Source organism: Lissotriton vulgaris, chromosome 5 (genome assembly GCF_964263255.1).
Source record: "Lissotriton vulgaris chromosome 5, aLisVul1.2, whole genome shotgun sequence".
NCBI classification, from domain to species: Eukaryota; Metazoa; Chordata; class Amphibia; order Caudata; family Salamandridae; genus Lissotriton; species Lissotriton vulgaris.
The window spans coordinates 1,393,837,214-1,393,856,310 of NC_141693.1; the positions used below are offsets into that span (position 1 = coordinate 1,393,837,214).

At 43.8% G+C, this 19,097-nt stretch overlaps 1 protein-coding gene across 1 annotated transcript in view; it reads right to left on the reverse strand.

The window, feature by feature from the left end:
- Window positions 1-19,097, reverse strand: part of LOC147712645 (cytochrome P450 2A13-like) — a 581,712-nt gene that overhangs the window by 77,363 nt on the left and 485,252 nt on the right. Inside the window, exon 6 of the mRNA XM_086923338.1 lies at window positions 16,758-16,899. Coding sequence (XP_086779464.1) covers window positions 16,758-16,899 — 142 coding nt within the window. The remainder of the gene's footprint in view (window positions 1-16,757; window positions 16,900-19,097) is intronic.

Genomic DNA, 19,097 nt, shown 5'->3' on the forward strand with positions numbered 1-19,097 from the left:
TACCAGTGAAAGGTGAATTATGTGTCAAAAAGAATGGTTCAGTACACCTAGGACACAGTGATTGTAATACTGTTGTCGAATTCAGTGATAAAGGAAAGTCTACTTTCAGAGCTTCTCGCCATTCTTATTTCATATGTGGTCAGACAGCCTATGCACGTCTGCCATTGGATTGGGATGGGACGTGCTATATTGCGTTCCTATTGCCACCTGTTTTTCTAGCTCTGCCTGATTATCACAGAAATCCACATCTCGTTCATGTAAGACATAGAAGGGAGATCAAGATCCCAATTGTCGATCAGACTGAAACTACATTAGAACAATATATAGATTTCAATAAAGGATTTTTTCCATTCATAGGTACTGTCTCAAATAGTAAACTAATACGCAAATTAACTAGAACCTTGGAAGCAGTAGTGAACGAAACTACTTCTGCTTTAAGCAACCTGACCGAGGAGCAGTCTGCTATGAGACTTGTTGTTCTCCAAAATCGCCTTGTCCTTGACGTCATCCTGGCAGATAGGGGCGGGGCTTGTAGAGTCATGGGATCCAGTTGTTGCGTGTTTATTCCAAATAACGCGCCATCCGTGTATAAGGCCATAACTCGGCTTCATGTAATAGCTCACCTGATACACCAGAATCCAGGCTCCTGGACTTGGTCCGGTTGGTTCTGGAGTGTAATATCCGCCTGGGGATGGAAGTTGTTGTCATTCCTAGGAATAATATTGGTCATAGTATTCCCCGTCCAAGTACACGTTCCCGTTCCCGAATAAAGAAAGAAGAACAAATGATGCTTTATGAACAGATAGATGGTCTCATGAATATAGATATATCCTGAAGGGTGTAGTAGGGTCCAAGGAGGGAATGAGGTAATAGAAATTTTCAGGTAGCTAATGTGTCCCCCACTCGCACCCTATCCATGCACCCATGTTCCATGTATGTCGTGTAACTTCTGTTCTGTACATGCTAGAAAGACGCAAATACATTTGCGTCCAACCTTAAAATGTTAGCTATCCAGTCATGCAACGAAATCCCGTTAATTAGGCTTCTAGGCATACGGTGCCAACGTCTTTACATGGTGCACTTCTGAAATTCGCACACGTTTTCTCCATGTTTCCTGGCCCAGTCGAGCTAGGCCCTTAAACGAGGCTCTCTGCCTCATCTCTCCTGTCTCCGAAAGCTGTACGCATCCCTGACCCCTGCCTTACTTCCTGCCAGCGCAGCGGTGCCCGGCTCGGCCTGGACTACCTGCCAAATTCATGTTTTGCCTACAGTTATCTGCTCAGCCTCCTCGAACACACATTCCAGTCTAGTAAAATAGGTAAACATATTCCCGGCTTTTCTGTCCTCCTTGCAAGTGATTTACTGAATCCGTTACCATGGTAGGCCCATGGCTCCGCACGTTGCACCAAGACACGTATACACGCATCAGCATTCAGCATTGGATGGCCCCTGCCCGAGAGACCTTTCACTTCAGACACTACATCCTCCAAACATAAGATACTAGATATGCTACAGGTACAGGTTGCCCTGCCACTCCAGACACCAGTCTCCTCCACTAGTGCTAAAGTCAAAGCCTCCAGTTACACGTCATGCTCGTTGCGCGCGCATGCAGGCCAAGGGTTTCTGCTGATTCTGCAACTTTCCCTATGCATCCACCCACATGTGACGATTCTTGTGACGTTTCTCTGACATGTACAGTGCACGCCCATGTGTACGCCCTTTTTCACGCCTCCTATTACGCACATGTGTTCTTATCTCTCTCTTTTCACCTGCTACGCCTACTGTATTGGATTCGATTGTGTCATTTTACTATATATAATGTGTAATGCTAATAAAACTATAACTGGTGTGAAACCTAAGGTTTTTTCAGTGAATTTAACAGGTTTTTTAAATGCTAATTCCTAACTATAACGGATGTGAAACCTATGGTTTTTTCCGTGAATTTCATAGGTTTTTTAAATGCTAATACCTAACTATAACTGGTGTGAAACCTGTGGTTTTTTCAGTGAATATATATATATATATAGGGTGCAGCGTGATCAAGGGCATAATTTGCCATAAATGCGTAGCTGCTTTCTGTGTATCGAATAAAATCTTTCTGATGCTGAATTACCATGGTCCGTCTTCCTTCTGTTTGCTGGCGTGCAAGCTTGAGACGCCGAGAGATTCGGAGGAGTCACGTGGTGTGTATATATATATATATATATATATATGAACCACGTGACTCCTCTGGATCTCTCGGTGTTTCCAGCGCCTGCTTAGCACACCAGCAAACAGAAGGGAGACAGACCACGAAACTTCAGTATATTGATTTTATTTTCGGTACACAGAAAGCAGCTACGCGTTTCTGGCAAGGTATGCCCTTGTTCACGCTGCAACATGTACTTAAGACTTAATGCTTTTTAAATGCAATTTTAGAAAGTGAACACCCCTTCACAGTGACGTAGTGAGTCATGTGACTTAATAAACAGTGAAAACATACTGCCACAGTATATGTATATGCATCCCATCGTAGCAGACAAACAAGATTAATAACTGGATAAATCCCAGATGTACAAATGTACATTTGTAGCGGTAAATATATTAGTCCAACCCACATCATATAGTATTGGGATATAAAAATACCTTATTTCCTGAATAAATACTAACAAACTAATATGGCTAGGAAACTCTCACATCAACAATGTACAAAAAGATTGTCTGGTTGCATAAACAAGACAGTTGATAAAGTGCTAAGTGAAGGTTGAGATAAAGTGCAAAAGTTATAGAAAGTGCGAGGGAGAGAGAGCTGTACGAGATTATGTGCAATACCATTCATTAAGTAAAGGACGAAAAATATCAAGACACCATCAGTTTCACAGATCCCAGGGTACAACTGATTACCACAAAATTCTATGTGCATGATTCGTCACTTAATAATAATAAATAGTATAAATAGTTAAAACTTTATGAAATCCAATAAATACACCTAGATTTGTGATAAACTATTGATGATATATATACACAAGAATAAATAGCATATATATACACCTATAATGACAAATGCAAAACCCAAAAAATATGGCAATTTCATGTCCATACTCATGATATTCTTCTTCTTATCAAAGTAGAAAACAATATAGAAAAATAGAAATGCATATGGATATAAACATATAAATATATATATATATATGAAATATCTATATACATGTATATACAAAAAGGAAGAGTTTCATCAAGTTATGTACAGTAAGCAGCAAGGGATGTTAACATACCCGACCTCAACCTCGAAATAGGGAACCTAACTAAGAGGGAGGAAAAAATAATTGATACGGATCTAGGGAAATGTTAAGGCAATATAGACGGAAGAACAATACATGACATCACAAAAAGTGATGCATCTCATCAATATTGTTCAACCCATTCGGCCAACGTGTGTCAAGCTCTAGTATCATCCTTGTTTCCAGCTATCTTAAAAGTGACTCCCTGTCACCTCCTCTTTTGAGGGGTGGTATGGCACCGATCACAAAATATTTTAGACAAGATAAATCCTTGTTATGTGCTCTTTTAAAATGCCAGGCCATGTATATATATATATATATATATATATATATATATATATATATATATATATATATATATATATATATATATATAATTACACCAAATTTGGCAGGGAGAAGGGTCTTGGTCTAGAAAGCACGCTTTTGTTTATTTGGTGTAAATCCGTTCAGTAGTTTTGGAGAAATATTGATATCTACAGATATCGATGTTTGGGAATTCTGCCATCTGATTGGCTGAGGCATTACGAGCACAAGCTTGCTGCTGATTGGCTGCGAGCGGTACGAGCGGTTGCAACTAGGAGTGTTGGCCTCCATTTTGTGATTCCTTTGAAGCGAGTAAGCGGAAAAAAGGGGAAAAAAGTGGGAAAGAGGAGGGTAGGAGCACTCTAACCTCTATGGGGTGTTTAGGGTGTTCTATAGAGGGGGTGCAAAGCGAAGTATTCATCCTTACCGGTGTGAAAGTGGTGGGCTAAAAAAATTAAGTGAGGTATTGCCTAGAGTGTGATGCTGCTAAGGTGAGCTGGGGCGGGACTCGGAGATTAAAGCGTGAGCCCAAACTGTGTATCTTAGGCTGCAAAGTCATGTGCCCTGGCCGCTGCACTACAGCTGTGGAAGTAGTGTCAGCATGTGTTTATACCTACTAGGATGAACTACTGACCCGTACTGGTCTGAAAGTCCTGGGGTACGGAAAATATGTGAGGTATTGTCTAGAGCCTCATGCAACTAGGAAGTGTTTGCCGCCATTTTGTGATTCTTTTGAAACGAGTAAGGGAAAAAAAGGGAAAAAAAAGTAGGAAAGAGGAAGGTAGGAGCACTGTAACCTCTGTGGGGTGTTTAGGGTGTGCTATACAGGGGTTGCGAAGTGAACTACTCATACCTACTGGTCTGAAAGTGCTGGGTTATGGAAATTAAGTGAGGTATTGCCTAAAGTCTGATGCTGCTAAGGTGAGCTGGTGTGGGACTCAGGCATTAAAGTGTGAGCCCGAATTTTGTGTCTTATGCTGTGAAGTCATGTGCCGTGGCCGCTGCACTACACCTGTGGAAGTCATGTTAGCATGTGTTCATACCTACTAGAATGAACTACTGACCTCTGCTGGTCTGAAAGTCTTGGGGTACAGAAAATATGTAAGGAACTATCTAGAGTCTCATGCTGCTAAGCTGAGCTGCTGCCGGACTCGGGATGGAAGCGTGAGTCCAAACTGTGTCATATGCTGTGAAGTAATGTGCTCTGGCCACTCTGCCACATCTGTCCAAGTAGTGTGAGCATGTAGTTATACCTACTCAGATGAACTTTTGTTTCGAACATTGTAACTTGTGTATGGTGCTTACGGGGTGTTATACAGGGAGGGCGCAGGTAAATCCTCACATATAAAACAATTTGGTATTTATGAAGTGCAAACTACTCACTTCTACAGGTCTGATGGCGCTGGTTGTGTAAGCTGATCTGCTGATGGACTGGGGGTAAAGCTGTTAAACTGCTGACCCCTACCGGTCTGAAAGTGCGGGGTACGGAAATTAAGTGAGGTATTGCCTAGAGTGTCATGCTGTTAAATTGAGCTGCTGCTGGACTCGGGGATGAAACCATGAGCCAAAAGTGTGTGTGCTATGCTGTGCTCTGGGCGCTGTGACACACCTGTCCAACTCGTATATGGTGCTTAGGTGGTGTTATATAGGGAGTGTGAAGGTAAATCAATATGGTATTTGTAAAGCGCAAACTACTCACCCCTATGGGTGAGTAGAGCCGGTGATCGAAGCGAGAGCTCTGTGCTGCAAAGTGAGATGGTGTTGCCGCTGTGCCACAGCTATGTGGAGAATAAATTTTGCAGAGGGTCCGGGAGTTGTCGTTACCTGGCCCTAAAATAGCGGGCCTAAGTTGTAAGTTATAGGGTGGCTCTAAAAAGAGCCCTTGTGTTCATTAGTTGGAGCTACATAGTGCGGATGCACAGCTTCAAGTTATTCAGGAAAACTCAATTTCCTTGATCTATGAAGTGTACTCCATCATTTCTGTAGATATCAGCCATATAAAAATGTATGTTGTTGTTGTAGATGGACTCCATTTTGTGGTCTCTGTTATATTATGTTATGTTATGTTATGTTTTCAATTGCTTATAAAGCGCACTATTACCAGAGGTTTCATCGCACTAATCATGCTTCGCAAGTGTGACATCGGACCGACTAGTAGGCCAGCTCTAATAGCCAGGTTTTAAGTGCTTTCCTGACGCATAATAAGTTGACACACCTTCTCAGTGTTACTGGGAGGGAGTTCCAAAAGATAGGTGCCAAGTGGCAAAATCTGCGACCTCCAACACGTTTGAGTTTTATAGTCGGAACAGATAAGAGATGAAGATGAGAAGAACATAGGTTTCGCTGAGGAGCATACTTGTTGATCATGGACGAAATGAACCGCGGACTGGTGCCATGCAGTGCTTTGAAAGCTAAACATCCAGTCTTGAATGCTACCCGTTGCTCCACTGGAAGCCAGTGGAGCTGAATCAGCAAGGCCCTAGCAGAGTGCCATTTAGGCTGTTTGTAGATCAATCTTGCTACCTGGTTCTGCACCATTTGCAGACGTTTCAGTAAATACTTAGGCAACCCGATGTAGAGGGAATTTGAAAAATCCAGGCGGGAAAGAACAAGTGCTATTACTACCTGGATTAAAGCTGAGTGGGATAACAGATGAGCAATCTTTCTGATTTTAGGGAGCTGATAACAACTAGTGGAAATCACCGCGCCCACCTGTCTTCTAAGTGAGAGATCAGCATCAATCACTGCCCCTAAACTCTTTATGATTACTATCCATCCACTGTTGAATATGAAGCATAGTAGCCCGAAATTCAGCAGCAGCATCAGGGGAGTCCAGGGGGAAAATCAGCTGGAGGTCATCTACATAATTAAAGATGGTTACCTTCCGATTCAATGAGAAAAGCAGAGGCCTTAGATAGAGGTTGAACAATAGAGGTGAAAGGGACGAGCCCTGTGGGACGCCGGAAGATATAGTCAGTCTGGGACCAGTAAAAGTCCCAAGGCGAACCGCTTGGGTTCTCCCTGTCAAAAATGATTTTAGCCAATTATAGGCGGCTCCTTGGATCCCTGCTTGTTCAACACGGTTCAACAGAATGTTATGGTAGACCGTGTTGAACGCTGCAGACAGATCCAGGAGCACCAGGGCCTGCGGAATTCCCCTATCTGTATTAGTTCTAAGCGTGTCCAACACGGCGAGGACCACTGCCTCCGTGGAGTGAAATGGCCTGAAGCTTGCTTGATTAGGCTCCAGGTATTCTGTTTGTTCAATGAAATTGGACAGTCATGTAGTAATATGGGCCTCCAGGATCTTAGACAGGCCTGGAAGAAAGGATATGGGACGATAGTTGGAAAGGGTGAGGGGATCTGCCCCAGGCTTTTTCAGGAGGGGGACTATCGTAGCAGCCTTAAAAGCCCTAGGTACTACCCCTTTAGTCAGAGATTCATTGAAAAAGGGGAGGATACTGTATGGTAGTGTTACAAATATATCTCTGAGAATAGGGGGTGGGCAACAATCATTCAGAGAGCCCGACTTAACTCAGGTTAAAAGATCAATCAAAGTATTAGGGCAGATAGCTGAGAGATGGTTTATTGTGACTGAGTTTCTGCAAATGTCATCCTGGCCATCTGTGTTGCTTTAAGAGGGATACTAGACTTGATGATGCCATTTTTTTCCAGGAAGTAGGTGTTTAAGCTGTTACACATTTCTTGGATAGGGACTTGATTGGGTAATATCCTCTCGTCTCTACTGATCTCACTAACAATTTTAAAAATTTCTTTAGATGTATTATCTACGTTGAGTATTCTAGCTGAGAAATGGGAGGCTTTGGCCTTCAACACAGCTTTGTTGACTTTCTTCCTAGATTTTTCAGTCTGAGGACAAAATTGTTTTGACCATTTCCACTTCTGTCTTTGGCATATATTGGAATATACAAAGACAGTTTGAAGCAAAAGTAACATCAATTGTCCAAAGGTGTCCTTCATAAGCATTTCCAAACCTACCTCAGTCAATGTGCCTTGGTCGTTTCCACCACAGTGCACAATCATGAGGTCAGGGTGTTGGAGATGCAAACAGGTTTTAACCAAAGGCAACAATTGTGGCCACTTCAATCCTCTCTGTGCAAACCATTTAATGTCCACATTTTGTAAACCTAGGTCTAAGTCAATACGTCTCTGTTCTGCATATCTCTTGCACCTGAAAACATAGCTATGGCCTATGATCCACACTAGCATTTTGAAGGTATGAGTGGAAGGTATGGAAAGATGTCTGTAGCTCATGCAGGTCCTTCGTAGAATAAGAGATATGTTTAAAGATGGGGTACTAGGTTTTTTTCGCATTCAAAAGGATACCTGATTGGGAGATGAAAAGCATTGTTTTTTAAAAGTAGGGTGCACATTTGTTTTGTGGAAAAGCATCTTTGTGATTGGTTAAGAAAAAGCAGTTTGAAAGTGGAGTACATATTGGAGGATAACATTTGCTCAACTCAACCACACCTGCTACTTGTATTTGGAAGGCACTATTCAAACTTAAAACAATCATGAACTTTTAACCTGCACGTGCCGTTAAATGTTTGAGAAAATGTTGCAAAAAAATATCTTTAGGTTTAAAAAAAATGATGAACTTTTAACCTGCACCTGTTGTTGAATGTTCTAGAAAGTGTGTTGATAGAATACTTTGGACTGCTGACTTTGATGTGTCGTTGAAGATGAAAAAAACTGTTTATATGGAAAATTCAAAAGAAACTGATAGAGAGAAGTTTTAAAACGTAAAAGAATCAAGGAAGTATTCCAATGTGTTCTTTACATGTATTTATGTGTGAAGGAGCAAAATTATAGAAAAAACAGCACCAGGAAGAGGAAGAAGCAGGGAGTGGGGGGACTGGGGAGATGGGCACAACGGCACAAATGTACAATCAAGTACAGCACAAGTATAGACAAACAATGGCCAAAATGAAACACACCAACAAGGAGCATCAGTCACACAATCCCACTACTGAACGAGCATAGAAATGAAAACCCCGCTGCATTCATACAGGATGGGTACAAAAACCGGTTGTGGGTGTTGAATAAGATGCCCAGCACGTGGCACATGGGTGGGTTCACTGTGTGTTACATTGCCAAACAGCTGCTCCTCCCTCCCATGAGCCCCCACACTTTTGTACGGTGTGCTGTTGTATCCTGCGCACTCGTACGGCACAGCATTGTAATGCCTATTCTGGCATTCGAACTACACCATGAGAGTGCTGTTTGGTGGTGGTGTATGCTACTGTACAAGATCGTCTGCTGCGGCCCTTGTGGCAGCAACATCAGAACACAGAGACACACTTACCATACTTTTTGCACACGGACATGTCTGAGATACCCCGTTTCGCTTGCCAGATAGGCACACCCCTGCACTGACCTGTGTACGCCGGCCCAGCACATGTGTGTTGTGCTTGCAGGAGGATGCGAGCATAGCTAAATGTCCATGTTTACTGCAAACGCTGAGGTGACATGGTAACGTTTGCTGAAGACAGCACACTGTGATGTTGCAGGGCTCGTGCCTATCATGCTAACACAATGACCACATGGACACACTTGCTAGAATGCGGATTTGGGAGGCGTTGGTGGTCCTGGGGCTGTTGAGATGAGGCTTGTGGCCCTCATGGGTATCCCTGTATTGTCCTCATTGACTCTATGGCACCGGTGGGTGTTCTGGTGTGGTTCTTGGCTGTGTTCCTTTCATGCTGCAGGTAATCATCCTGCTTAACACCAGCAGATAGCAGGTGTAAAATTCCTGGTGGTAACGTGGGTTATCGCCGGAATTAATTTCGCATTGCAGTTGTGAAAGTTGTGATGTCATTTTTTGTGTGCAGAACAATATACGGACTGGGTAGTGTATCCTTTCAAGATCCAGCACCTGGCGAACTATTCCTAATCAATATAAATACAATGAGATTTATTTAGTGATTTTGTGTTTACACAGTAACTGCAGGCACTACCTCAGTACAATTCATTACAGGATTTTAGTATTTAGAATAACTCGCAAAGGTGCACCTCATGTCTTTTTGTACGGGAACGGCTACTCTGCATTTCATTATCAGCACTTTAATGCAACTAAAGTTGAGATAAATTTAAGACAGTATTCAGACGTTGGTGCAAACTGCAGAGATAACCAGTATTCCCACGAAAAGTGCTCCAAAATTTAACACCATGGTGGATACCAGCAAATAACAGTAATAAGAGTAAGAGAGAGTCACACAGCAGTTAAGAAAACAAACGAAAAGGTTAAAAAAAATTGTTGTCAAACTTTATTTTTTTATACACATATATAAACCATAAACTATTTTAATTTTTTTATAAATATATATATAGATATATATATATAAAACAAACCAATAAACAAAATGTAAAAAACATAATAAAAAACTACAAGGAGGAAGACTCCTGTGGAGACCATGGATGTCGATGACAGAGCCTGGAAAATAAAGCACAAAGTAAGGACATGTGCATTGCGCGTATCATAGGACTGAGAGAGAGAAACAGAGAAGGAAAAACAAGCCAGAGAGAAAAAGAGAGGGAAGAAAAGAAAGATAGACAGGAGAGAGAGATAGAAGGAAAGGAATGAAGAGAGTGAGAGAGAGAGAGGGAGAGAGAGAAGAGAGGAAAGTGAGAGAGAGAGAGAGAGAGAGAGAGAGAGAGAGAGAGAGAGAGAGAGAGAGACTGTCGCCTCTGCGCACCCATGAGCAAATAATTACCTGGTGCCATTGGAGTGTGCAGCAGTGGGCGGACTGCACGTGCCCGTCAAAACCCCGCCGATCTCAGATGTGTTACTGAGTCTTGAGTTCTGATTGGCGGAGACTACATCAGATTCTGTGTGAATCTCACAGATGTCGTTGAGTCTTGAGTCCTGAAGGGTTAAGACCACATCAATTTCTCCGCGACCCGGCAGATGTCGCTGAGTCATCAATGGCGGAGACCACCTCAGGCTTTGGTACTGCTAAGCCTGTGGAACTCAAGTTTGTGCCATGTGGTGGTAGGCTCCTTATGGCCACATGAGTTTTGGGTGGGACTATCCCTATGCATATAAAGACCACGCCAAGGGGATGGTAGGCCGCTGATGACCATACAGCTGAGGGTGCGACTAACCTTCTGCACAACTTTTCATGTACTCTTTATGGTTGAGACTCGTGGAGTGTTCGCCAGCTAGTCAGCACTGGCAATAAAGGATGTTACGTTGTTGATCTATTATATTTCCGTGGTCACCTGGCCTGTGTGACATGTGCCGGATGGGTGTGGTGTGTGTGTAAACCTGCCCTCAGTAAGTGGCCGTGAAAGGTTGAGAACTAGACCACTGATCTGCACACCAACAGCGAGTACGCCAACGTTGGAACGTAATCAGAGTGGGGTGGCGTGATGTGGCATATGACGGAACAGGGGAGGGCTAGACACAATGACGGGGATGACTCGTAGTACTGTGTCTGGGAATTGAGTGGACGGGCTGCAGCTGTCCCTCTGCGAGCCTAGTCCAAATTGTTCATAACTCACACTACATAATTATTGAAAAACCATTTTGTGATTCCGTCCGTCAGCTGGCATCTGTCCGAGGCATTTGTGAAAACATATCGGAGTTCTTTCTGTGAGTGATACCTCTTTGATGCTCCCTTTCCCCACACTAGAAGGTAAAATACCCTCTTCCCACATTACCAACATTCCCCCAACAACCTTCTTGGGCCTAGAAGTATCCCTGTGTGGTTGGACAAAGAAGAATCTTAGTCAGGTATAGATTTACATATAAAAAAATATTTAAATAAAAGAACAACAAATAAGACTGAAGGTACTGTGGTCGCTGCCATGTAGTTGGGTTTGCTGCCAGTTCGGAACGTGGGATTGATTTGTGTTAAATAGGGTTAGTGCTACTTGAAGCATTGACACTGTATGAGCCTGTGATGGTGCTTGATGTGGACGGGTCTCACTGGGAGCAATGTGTTTTGCCTACTGGACTATGTCATGTGGAATCGGGACTGTATCTGAATTGTGAGGCCTTCTGACCATAGTGTAGGCCAGAGGTAGCGATGAGGAAAGGCCCACAGCCATGTGCAAATGTTGGTGGCCCCACCGGCCTGCGTAGTGCAGGTAAGTGGCACAACTTGTCGGCGGACTTCAATCTGTAAATACTCCTCACTAATCGATGAGAGTGAGGTGCTGTTCTCTCTGCCACGAAGTTGGGGTTGCTGCCATTCAGGACTCAGGACACAGTTACACATGTGGGATCGGCTTGTGTTAAAGAGGGTTAGTGGGACTACATGTTACCGGCCTTGCATATCGAAATATGCCTCACTGATCGAAGGGAGTGTGGTGCTGTGGTCGCTGCCACAGACTTAGAGTCAGTGTGATTCAGGACTCAGGACACATTTAAACATGTGGGATCGGCATGTGTTGAAAACGGTTAGTGGTACCATGTGTCGACGCTGTTGCATATGCGAATATCCCTCACTGATAGAAGGGAGTTTGGTGCTATGGTTGCTGCAAAGAAGTTGGGGTTACTGCCATTCAGGACTCAGGACACAGTTACACATGTGGGATCGGCTTGTGTTGAACAGAGTTAGTGGCAGCTCCTGTTGCCAGCCTTCCATATGGCAATATGTCTCACTGATGGAAGGGAGTCTGGTTCTGTGGTTGACTCATGGACTTGGGGTTCACTGCGAATCAGGACTCAGGACACAGTTACACATGTGGGATTGGCTTGTGTTGAAGATGGTTAGTGACACCATGTGTCAACGGTCTTCCACAGTGTAGGTCAGAGGTAGCGGTGAGCAAGGGCCCATAGCCATGTGCATACGTTGGTGGCCCCACCAGCCTGCGTAGTACAGGTTCAGTGGCACCACGTGTCGCTGGCCTTCCATATGCAAATATCCTTCAGTGATTGAAGGGAGTCTGGTGCTGTGGTCGCTGCCACGAAGTTGGGGTTGCTGCCATTCAGGACTCAGGAACCAGTTACACATGTGGAATTGGCTTGTGTTGAACAGGGTTAGTTGGCACCACATGTCGCCGGTCTTCCACAGTGTGGGCTGGAGGCAGCGGTCAGCAAAGGCCCACAGGCCCACAGGCAGGTGACGCTGACTTGAGCTGCACAGATTGGGAGTATTTTGTCTTCTTAACCCATTATAGTCCCTTACACAATTTGCATCGCTACTAATCTTGAATTGTGAACCGTGTAACCCCAGTGTAGGGTGCAGGCTGCGGTCAGGATAGGCGCACAGCCACATGGCGTTGAGTTGAGCTGCACAGTTAGTGGCAACTGGATTATTCGGCGTGTGCACACCCTGCGATGATACGTGGTCCTGGCGGGCTGCACTTGGAGCAATGTCTTGCCTTGATAAGGCCACATGGAGATGACCTATGGTGCAGTGAGTTAGTAGCACCTGAAGCACGCAGCGGGTGTGCATCCTGTGATGATGCGTGGTCCCAGCGGGCCACACTGGGAGCAACATGTCTTGCGAATTGGACTGCACCATCTGCAATCACCACTGCATCTGAATTTTGAGCCCTGCTGTCCGCATTGTAGATCGAAGGCAGTAGTTAGCATAGATATTGAGGAATGCTTTTTGTCACAAAATCCGACTACATAGAGTACAATTCTCTGCGCAATGAATACATCAAGGATAAATTCAATTTGTGAGACCCTGCTGCCCACAGTGTAGATCAAAGGTAGTAGTCGGTACAGACATAAGTCTGCGGTGCTGTGCTGCTGGGTTCGCATGGGGCCTGTGTGGAGGAGGCCAGCTGTCATGGCGGCAGCCATGTGCCAGGCTGAGAGCCACCGCTCTGCAGACTCGTTGGTCTTCCCATAAGTGAACCACGCCCAGGGCCTGGCCTATTTATTCATACTCCTACACTGGAGTGGCATACGTTGAACCTGCCCACTCCGCTTCCACTTCCAAGGGGGGACAACACAGCTGCATGGCCAAGATCTTCCCCACTGCCTGAGGTAACATGGTTGCGTCCACTGTGCACTACACTACAAGTATCAACAGTATATCTCCACATGGAAAGGTTTGTGCTTTGCATAGTCAGGTCTGTGTAGCACATCATCGTTACACTTGGCATTGTGTGCATTACTATTGATGGGTGACTTGCCTCCTTCACACATTCTTGGTTGCCACATCTCCCAACATTCAGCTATTGTGCGGATGAGGGGACATGGTGGTAGTAGCGGGGGGTGGTCGGGGGGGACGTTCTGGTGGTGGTGGCGCTGGTTGTTGTTTGGTATCAGAGCTGCATGATCAGTACCTCTATCAAGTGTTGGTCTTGAGATGTGGCTGTGAGTTGGGTCTAATTCAAGCAGTAGATAGTCGACCTCCTTACAGCAGTTAAAGGTTGATGTTAATTTGTTACTGGTAAGTCGCCCTATCGCCTGTTTTTGGATCGCATTGCAGATTTGGCTGGTTGTTGAAAATATGGGGAAGTGGTGTTTTCGTGTTTTTTTTGCACGGAAACGCCTACTATGCATATCATTAGCGTTAGTTGTGGATCTCGTTTGTGGCGATTTTGTTGGCGGAAGTATCGATGGAAGAGTGGTGAGATTTGCAGTTTTCACCAGGTTGAGAATGGGATGATAATTAAAAAACACAGAAAAAAAAGATATGTTTAATGAACATTATAATTAGAAATTAGCATTTAAAAAAACCTTTGAAATTCAGTGAAAACTCCATAGGTTTCAGGTACGTTATAGTTAGAAATTAGCATTTAAAAACCTTTGAAATTTACGAAAAAAACCATAGGTTTTACAGACGTTAAAGTTAGGATTTAGCATTTAAAAAACCTTAGAAATTCACAGAAAAAACATGGGTTTTATGGACGTTATAGTTAGTTGGACATATCACTCATACAAAATGATAGAAATTCCGCTGTTATAGTTAGTTGAGCTAACTATAACTCGCACCCCGCAATGCACTGCTGATGACGTCACATTTACATCATTCATGACAAGGTCAGTGACATCATTGATGACATCATTGATGGCATCATCCAATGACTGTGTGTTTCTATAAAATGTAATATGTTATATATATATATATATATATATTATATATGTTAAAATGGACCCACCTCCATGTTAACGGCACCCGTCCAGAAGAGTGCTGCGTCTTGGTGGAAATGGAGCAGAGTACTTCGACTACTTACGCTTGGCACCACCAGTGCAATGCATTGTGGACATTGGAGTCAGGGATTCGGATATATACCGCCCCCTGCTCCTTGGAACACAAGGCCCCCTGGCAGGACGAGGGATGTGCACCAGCCACACAGAGGGTAAAGTCGGCAAGCACGGGAACACAGACTTGGAGCATTCACCCGTGAGCAATTACATCCAGTAAACGGGAAACAACACGAACTCACTGAGTCCAGTCCTGATGTTGCGTGTGACTTACAAGACTCCATCTTGGGATAAAAACGCCCCTATTGTGACTTTGGCAGGGATTTACGAGCTGGAAGAAGGCAACAAAGCCGAAACGCGTCCTCGACAATAAATCCATTTGTACCCATCCCGCGAGTGCTGTGTGTTTTTTGAAGCACGCGAGCTGATTATGTTAAAATGGACCCACCTCCATGTTAACGGCATCCGTCCAGAAGAGTGCTGCGTCTAGGTGGAATTGGAGCAGAGTACTTCGACTACTTACGCTTGGCACCACCAGTGCAAGGCATTGTGGACATTGGAGTCAGGGATTCAGATATATACCGTCCCCTGCTCCGTGGAACACAAGGCCCCCTGGCAGGATGAGGGATGTGCACCAGCCACACAGAGGGTAAAGTCGGCAAGCACGGGAACACGGACTTGGAGCATTCACCCTTGAGCAATTACATCCAGTAAATGGGAAACAACACGAACTCACTGAATCCAGTCCTGATGTTGCGTGTGACTTACAAGACTCCATCTTGGGATAAAAACGCCCCTATTGTGACTTTGGCAGGGATTTACGAGCTGGAAGAAGGCAACAAAGCCGAAACGCGTCCTCGACAATAAATCCATTTGTACCCATCCCGCGAGTGCTGTGTGTTTTTTGAAGCACGCGAGCTGATTATGTTAAAATGGACCCACCTCCATGTTAACGGCACCCGTCCAGAAGAGTGCTGCGTCTAGGTGGAATTGGAGCAGAGTACTTCGACTACTTACGCTTGGCACCACCAGTGCAAGGCATTGTGGACATTGGAGTCAGGGATTCAGATATATACCGTCCCCTGATCCGTGGAACACAAGGCCCCCTGGCAGGATGAGGGATGTGCACCAGCCACACAGAGGGTAAAGTCGGCAAGCACGGGAACACGGACTTGGAGCATTCACCCGTGAGCAATTACATCCAGTAAACGGGAAACAACACGAACTCACTGAATCCAGTCCTGATGTTGCGTGTGACTTACAAGACTCCATCTTGGGATAAAAACGCCCCTATTGTGACTTTGGCAGGGATTTACGAGCTGGAAGAAGGCAACAAAGCCGAAACGCGTCCTCGACAATAAATCCATTTGTACCATCCCGCGAGTGCTGTGTGTTTCCTGAAGCACGCGAGCTGATTATATATATATATATATATATATATATATATATATATATATATATATATATATATATATATATATATATATATATATATATACCAAAGTGTATTGAAGAATGAATGGGTATATAAGAGTCATGATGAATGATTAAGTAGATGTGTGATTGACTGATTGTTCAGTACTGCAGCACTAACATGGGGGCAGATGGAAAGGAAAAAAACTTCTTGGACAGTCAGAACGCCTTATTCCTTTAATTTGCAGTGATCAATAATTCAGCTATAACTATATTTTGAAGTATAATTCCTCACAAATACCTCAACAGATAAATACTAAATCACAAAGAGGACACTTTCTGAAAAAAGATCTTGCTTTCTGCCATATTTGCTGTAATTCTGTCAAGGCACTTTTTCTGTATTACTCCTTACAATTCCTTTGGAAATTAGCACGGGAAAACATGCTTAGGGACTGCTCTTTTTCTCAGCCTCCACTTAACGGATCACCCAGAAATTTTCCAGGAATGATCTGAGATTAATGAACTTTTTTGGGTAACTTTTGTGAAGATATGACAAACAGTGTCAAATGTATTAGCTAAATAAAGAACACTATTTTGAGTTCATCTTCATACACAAGCTGCAGCTGTTTTATCACACAATGTACCTTCAATCTCTGGATATTTGAGCAGTATGAGTAAGCCATGCCTTATTGTTGTGCTAACTGTCTCTGTTCCGGCAATTAGTAGCCCAAGTGAAGTAATAACCAAAGTCTTCATGGAGTATTCTGTTGCAGGGTTTTGCTTTTCCTAGGGTTAAAAACAAAAGTCACACATTGACATGTAAGAAGACCACTTTGACAATAAAATGGATCAGAAACTGGAATACACAAAGTTTGAGTGAATCAGGTTATTGGAAACTGGGCCTCTAGTTGGCAAAGGTTTGCACCCTGTCCAAGAAGGGACCACAATCCTAGTCAGCGTAAGCTAGATGCACACTTCAAATTACCCCATTCTCACCCTCTGGTAGCTTGGCACACAACTGGCAGGCTTAACTTAGAGGCAATGTGTAAAGTATTTGTACAACACACACACAGACTAACACAATGACAACACCACAAAAAGAGTTCACAAAGGTTTAGGAAAATAGAGAATATGTATCTGAGTAATACAATATCAAATTGACAATAATCCAATCAGTGAAAATTGAGATATTAATTTTTAAAGAATAAATGCAAAAACTGTGCTTAGAAGTCAATAGTGCTAAAAGAATACTTGAGGCCTTGCTAGACAGGGGTAAATCAAAAGTTCAGGCTGACTGCGATGAAGGGCAGGCCGGCTACAGGACCCATGCATGGCCTGCTGATAAAAAAAACCTTGATGGAGCAAAGAGCCGATCCTGAAGACATGATGCGTCAATATTTTCCACACAGTTGGGTCACTATGCTTTCATCGAGCTTCACTGAGGTGAAGGCAATGCGTTGTCATCGAGCCACACAGTGCGTCGTTGTCAGGCCATGTAGGCTATTGAACCGCTGTCGTTGAACAGCCTCTGAACCAGCATAGAAGCATGATGTGTCTGTTCCGACTGATGCGGTGGTGAGGTTGTGTCAATTTTGTAGGAAATCAACTGCAGAACCAATTCTGATGCCCAGGACTGGAGGAGGCACCTCAGGCAAGGTTAGGACTCAGAGTCCTGCAGCACCTGCAGGATTGCAGGAAGGCTTTTATGTCCCTGAGACTTCAAAAAACAACAGGTGAGCCAGTAGGCCCTTGGAATCACACTGGGTTCAAGTGAGATTGGTCTAGCCCTTGTCCTCAGCAGGCAGATGGGCTGCCCAGCAAGACAGAGAAACAGCTCCCTGGAGCAGTCAATCAAGGCAGATTAGGCAATTGTTACAGCACAGCAGTCTTTACTTTCACCAAGTTCTACTTAGGTCCAGTAGTGTACTTTCTTGGTAGAGTGAGAGCACCAGTACATATATCCAAATGTGCCTTTGAAGTGGGGATGACTTCAAAGCAGGACCTTGAAGTGCACAGGTACCCTCTCATCACAGCCCTGTCTGACAGGATATTTGTTGTGGTAATCAGCCCTATGTGCAGGACACAGGACACTTCCTTTGCAGATGTGTCAGCTACCTCTCTCCTGTCCTGCCTAAGAAGAGCTATCAGAATGCAGAATCCACCTTTCCTGTGTTGTGGCTGTCTAGAGGGAATGCACAAAGTGTAGCTGTCACTCAGCACAAACATGTATTGGAGATAGGCTGCAAGGCACACAGAGAAGTAAGAGCAGATACATTTCAACCACTTTCTAATTGTAGCATATCTAAAATAGTAATGTTAAATAATCTCTACCACTAAATAGGATTTATCATTACCATTCCAAAAATATGAAACATTATTTAGCTATACCTTCTAATAAGGAATTACAGCTTTAAAGTATGTTAAGGAATTCCCAATGCTAACCTATGAGAGGAATAGGCCTCACAACCAATTTAGATGTTTTTCACTAAAAAGACATATAAAACTTTAAAGTACATTTCTTACTTTTTAGATACACAGGACCCTGCCCACAGGGTTTCTAGGGCCTACCATAGGGATGACCTTTGTGTAATAAAAGGGGAGTTTGGTAAGTTGTTTTAAATGTCAATTCGAAGAGGCAGTAAACTGCACACAGAGACCCTGCAATAACAGGTCTGATACAGGTTCAAAAGGCTAATTCTGTGTGTGGCACAATCAGTGCTGCAGTCCCACTATAAGCACCTAGATTACAGGCTCTGGTAATATAGTAGACCACTTTACAAGGGACTTGTAAGTTTACTAAATATGCCAATCAGGTACTCACCAATGTCATCATGTTCTAGGGGAGAGCCATATGCACTTACGCACTGGTTAGCAGTGATAACGTGCTCAGAGTTCTAAAGCCAACACAAAGTGGATCAGAAAAAGAGGAGAATGAAGGCATAACATCTGGGGTAAACCTGCAATAAGGTACATTTCCAACACAT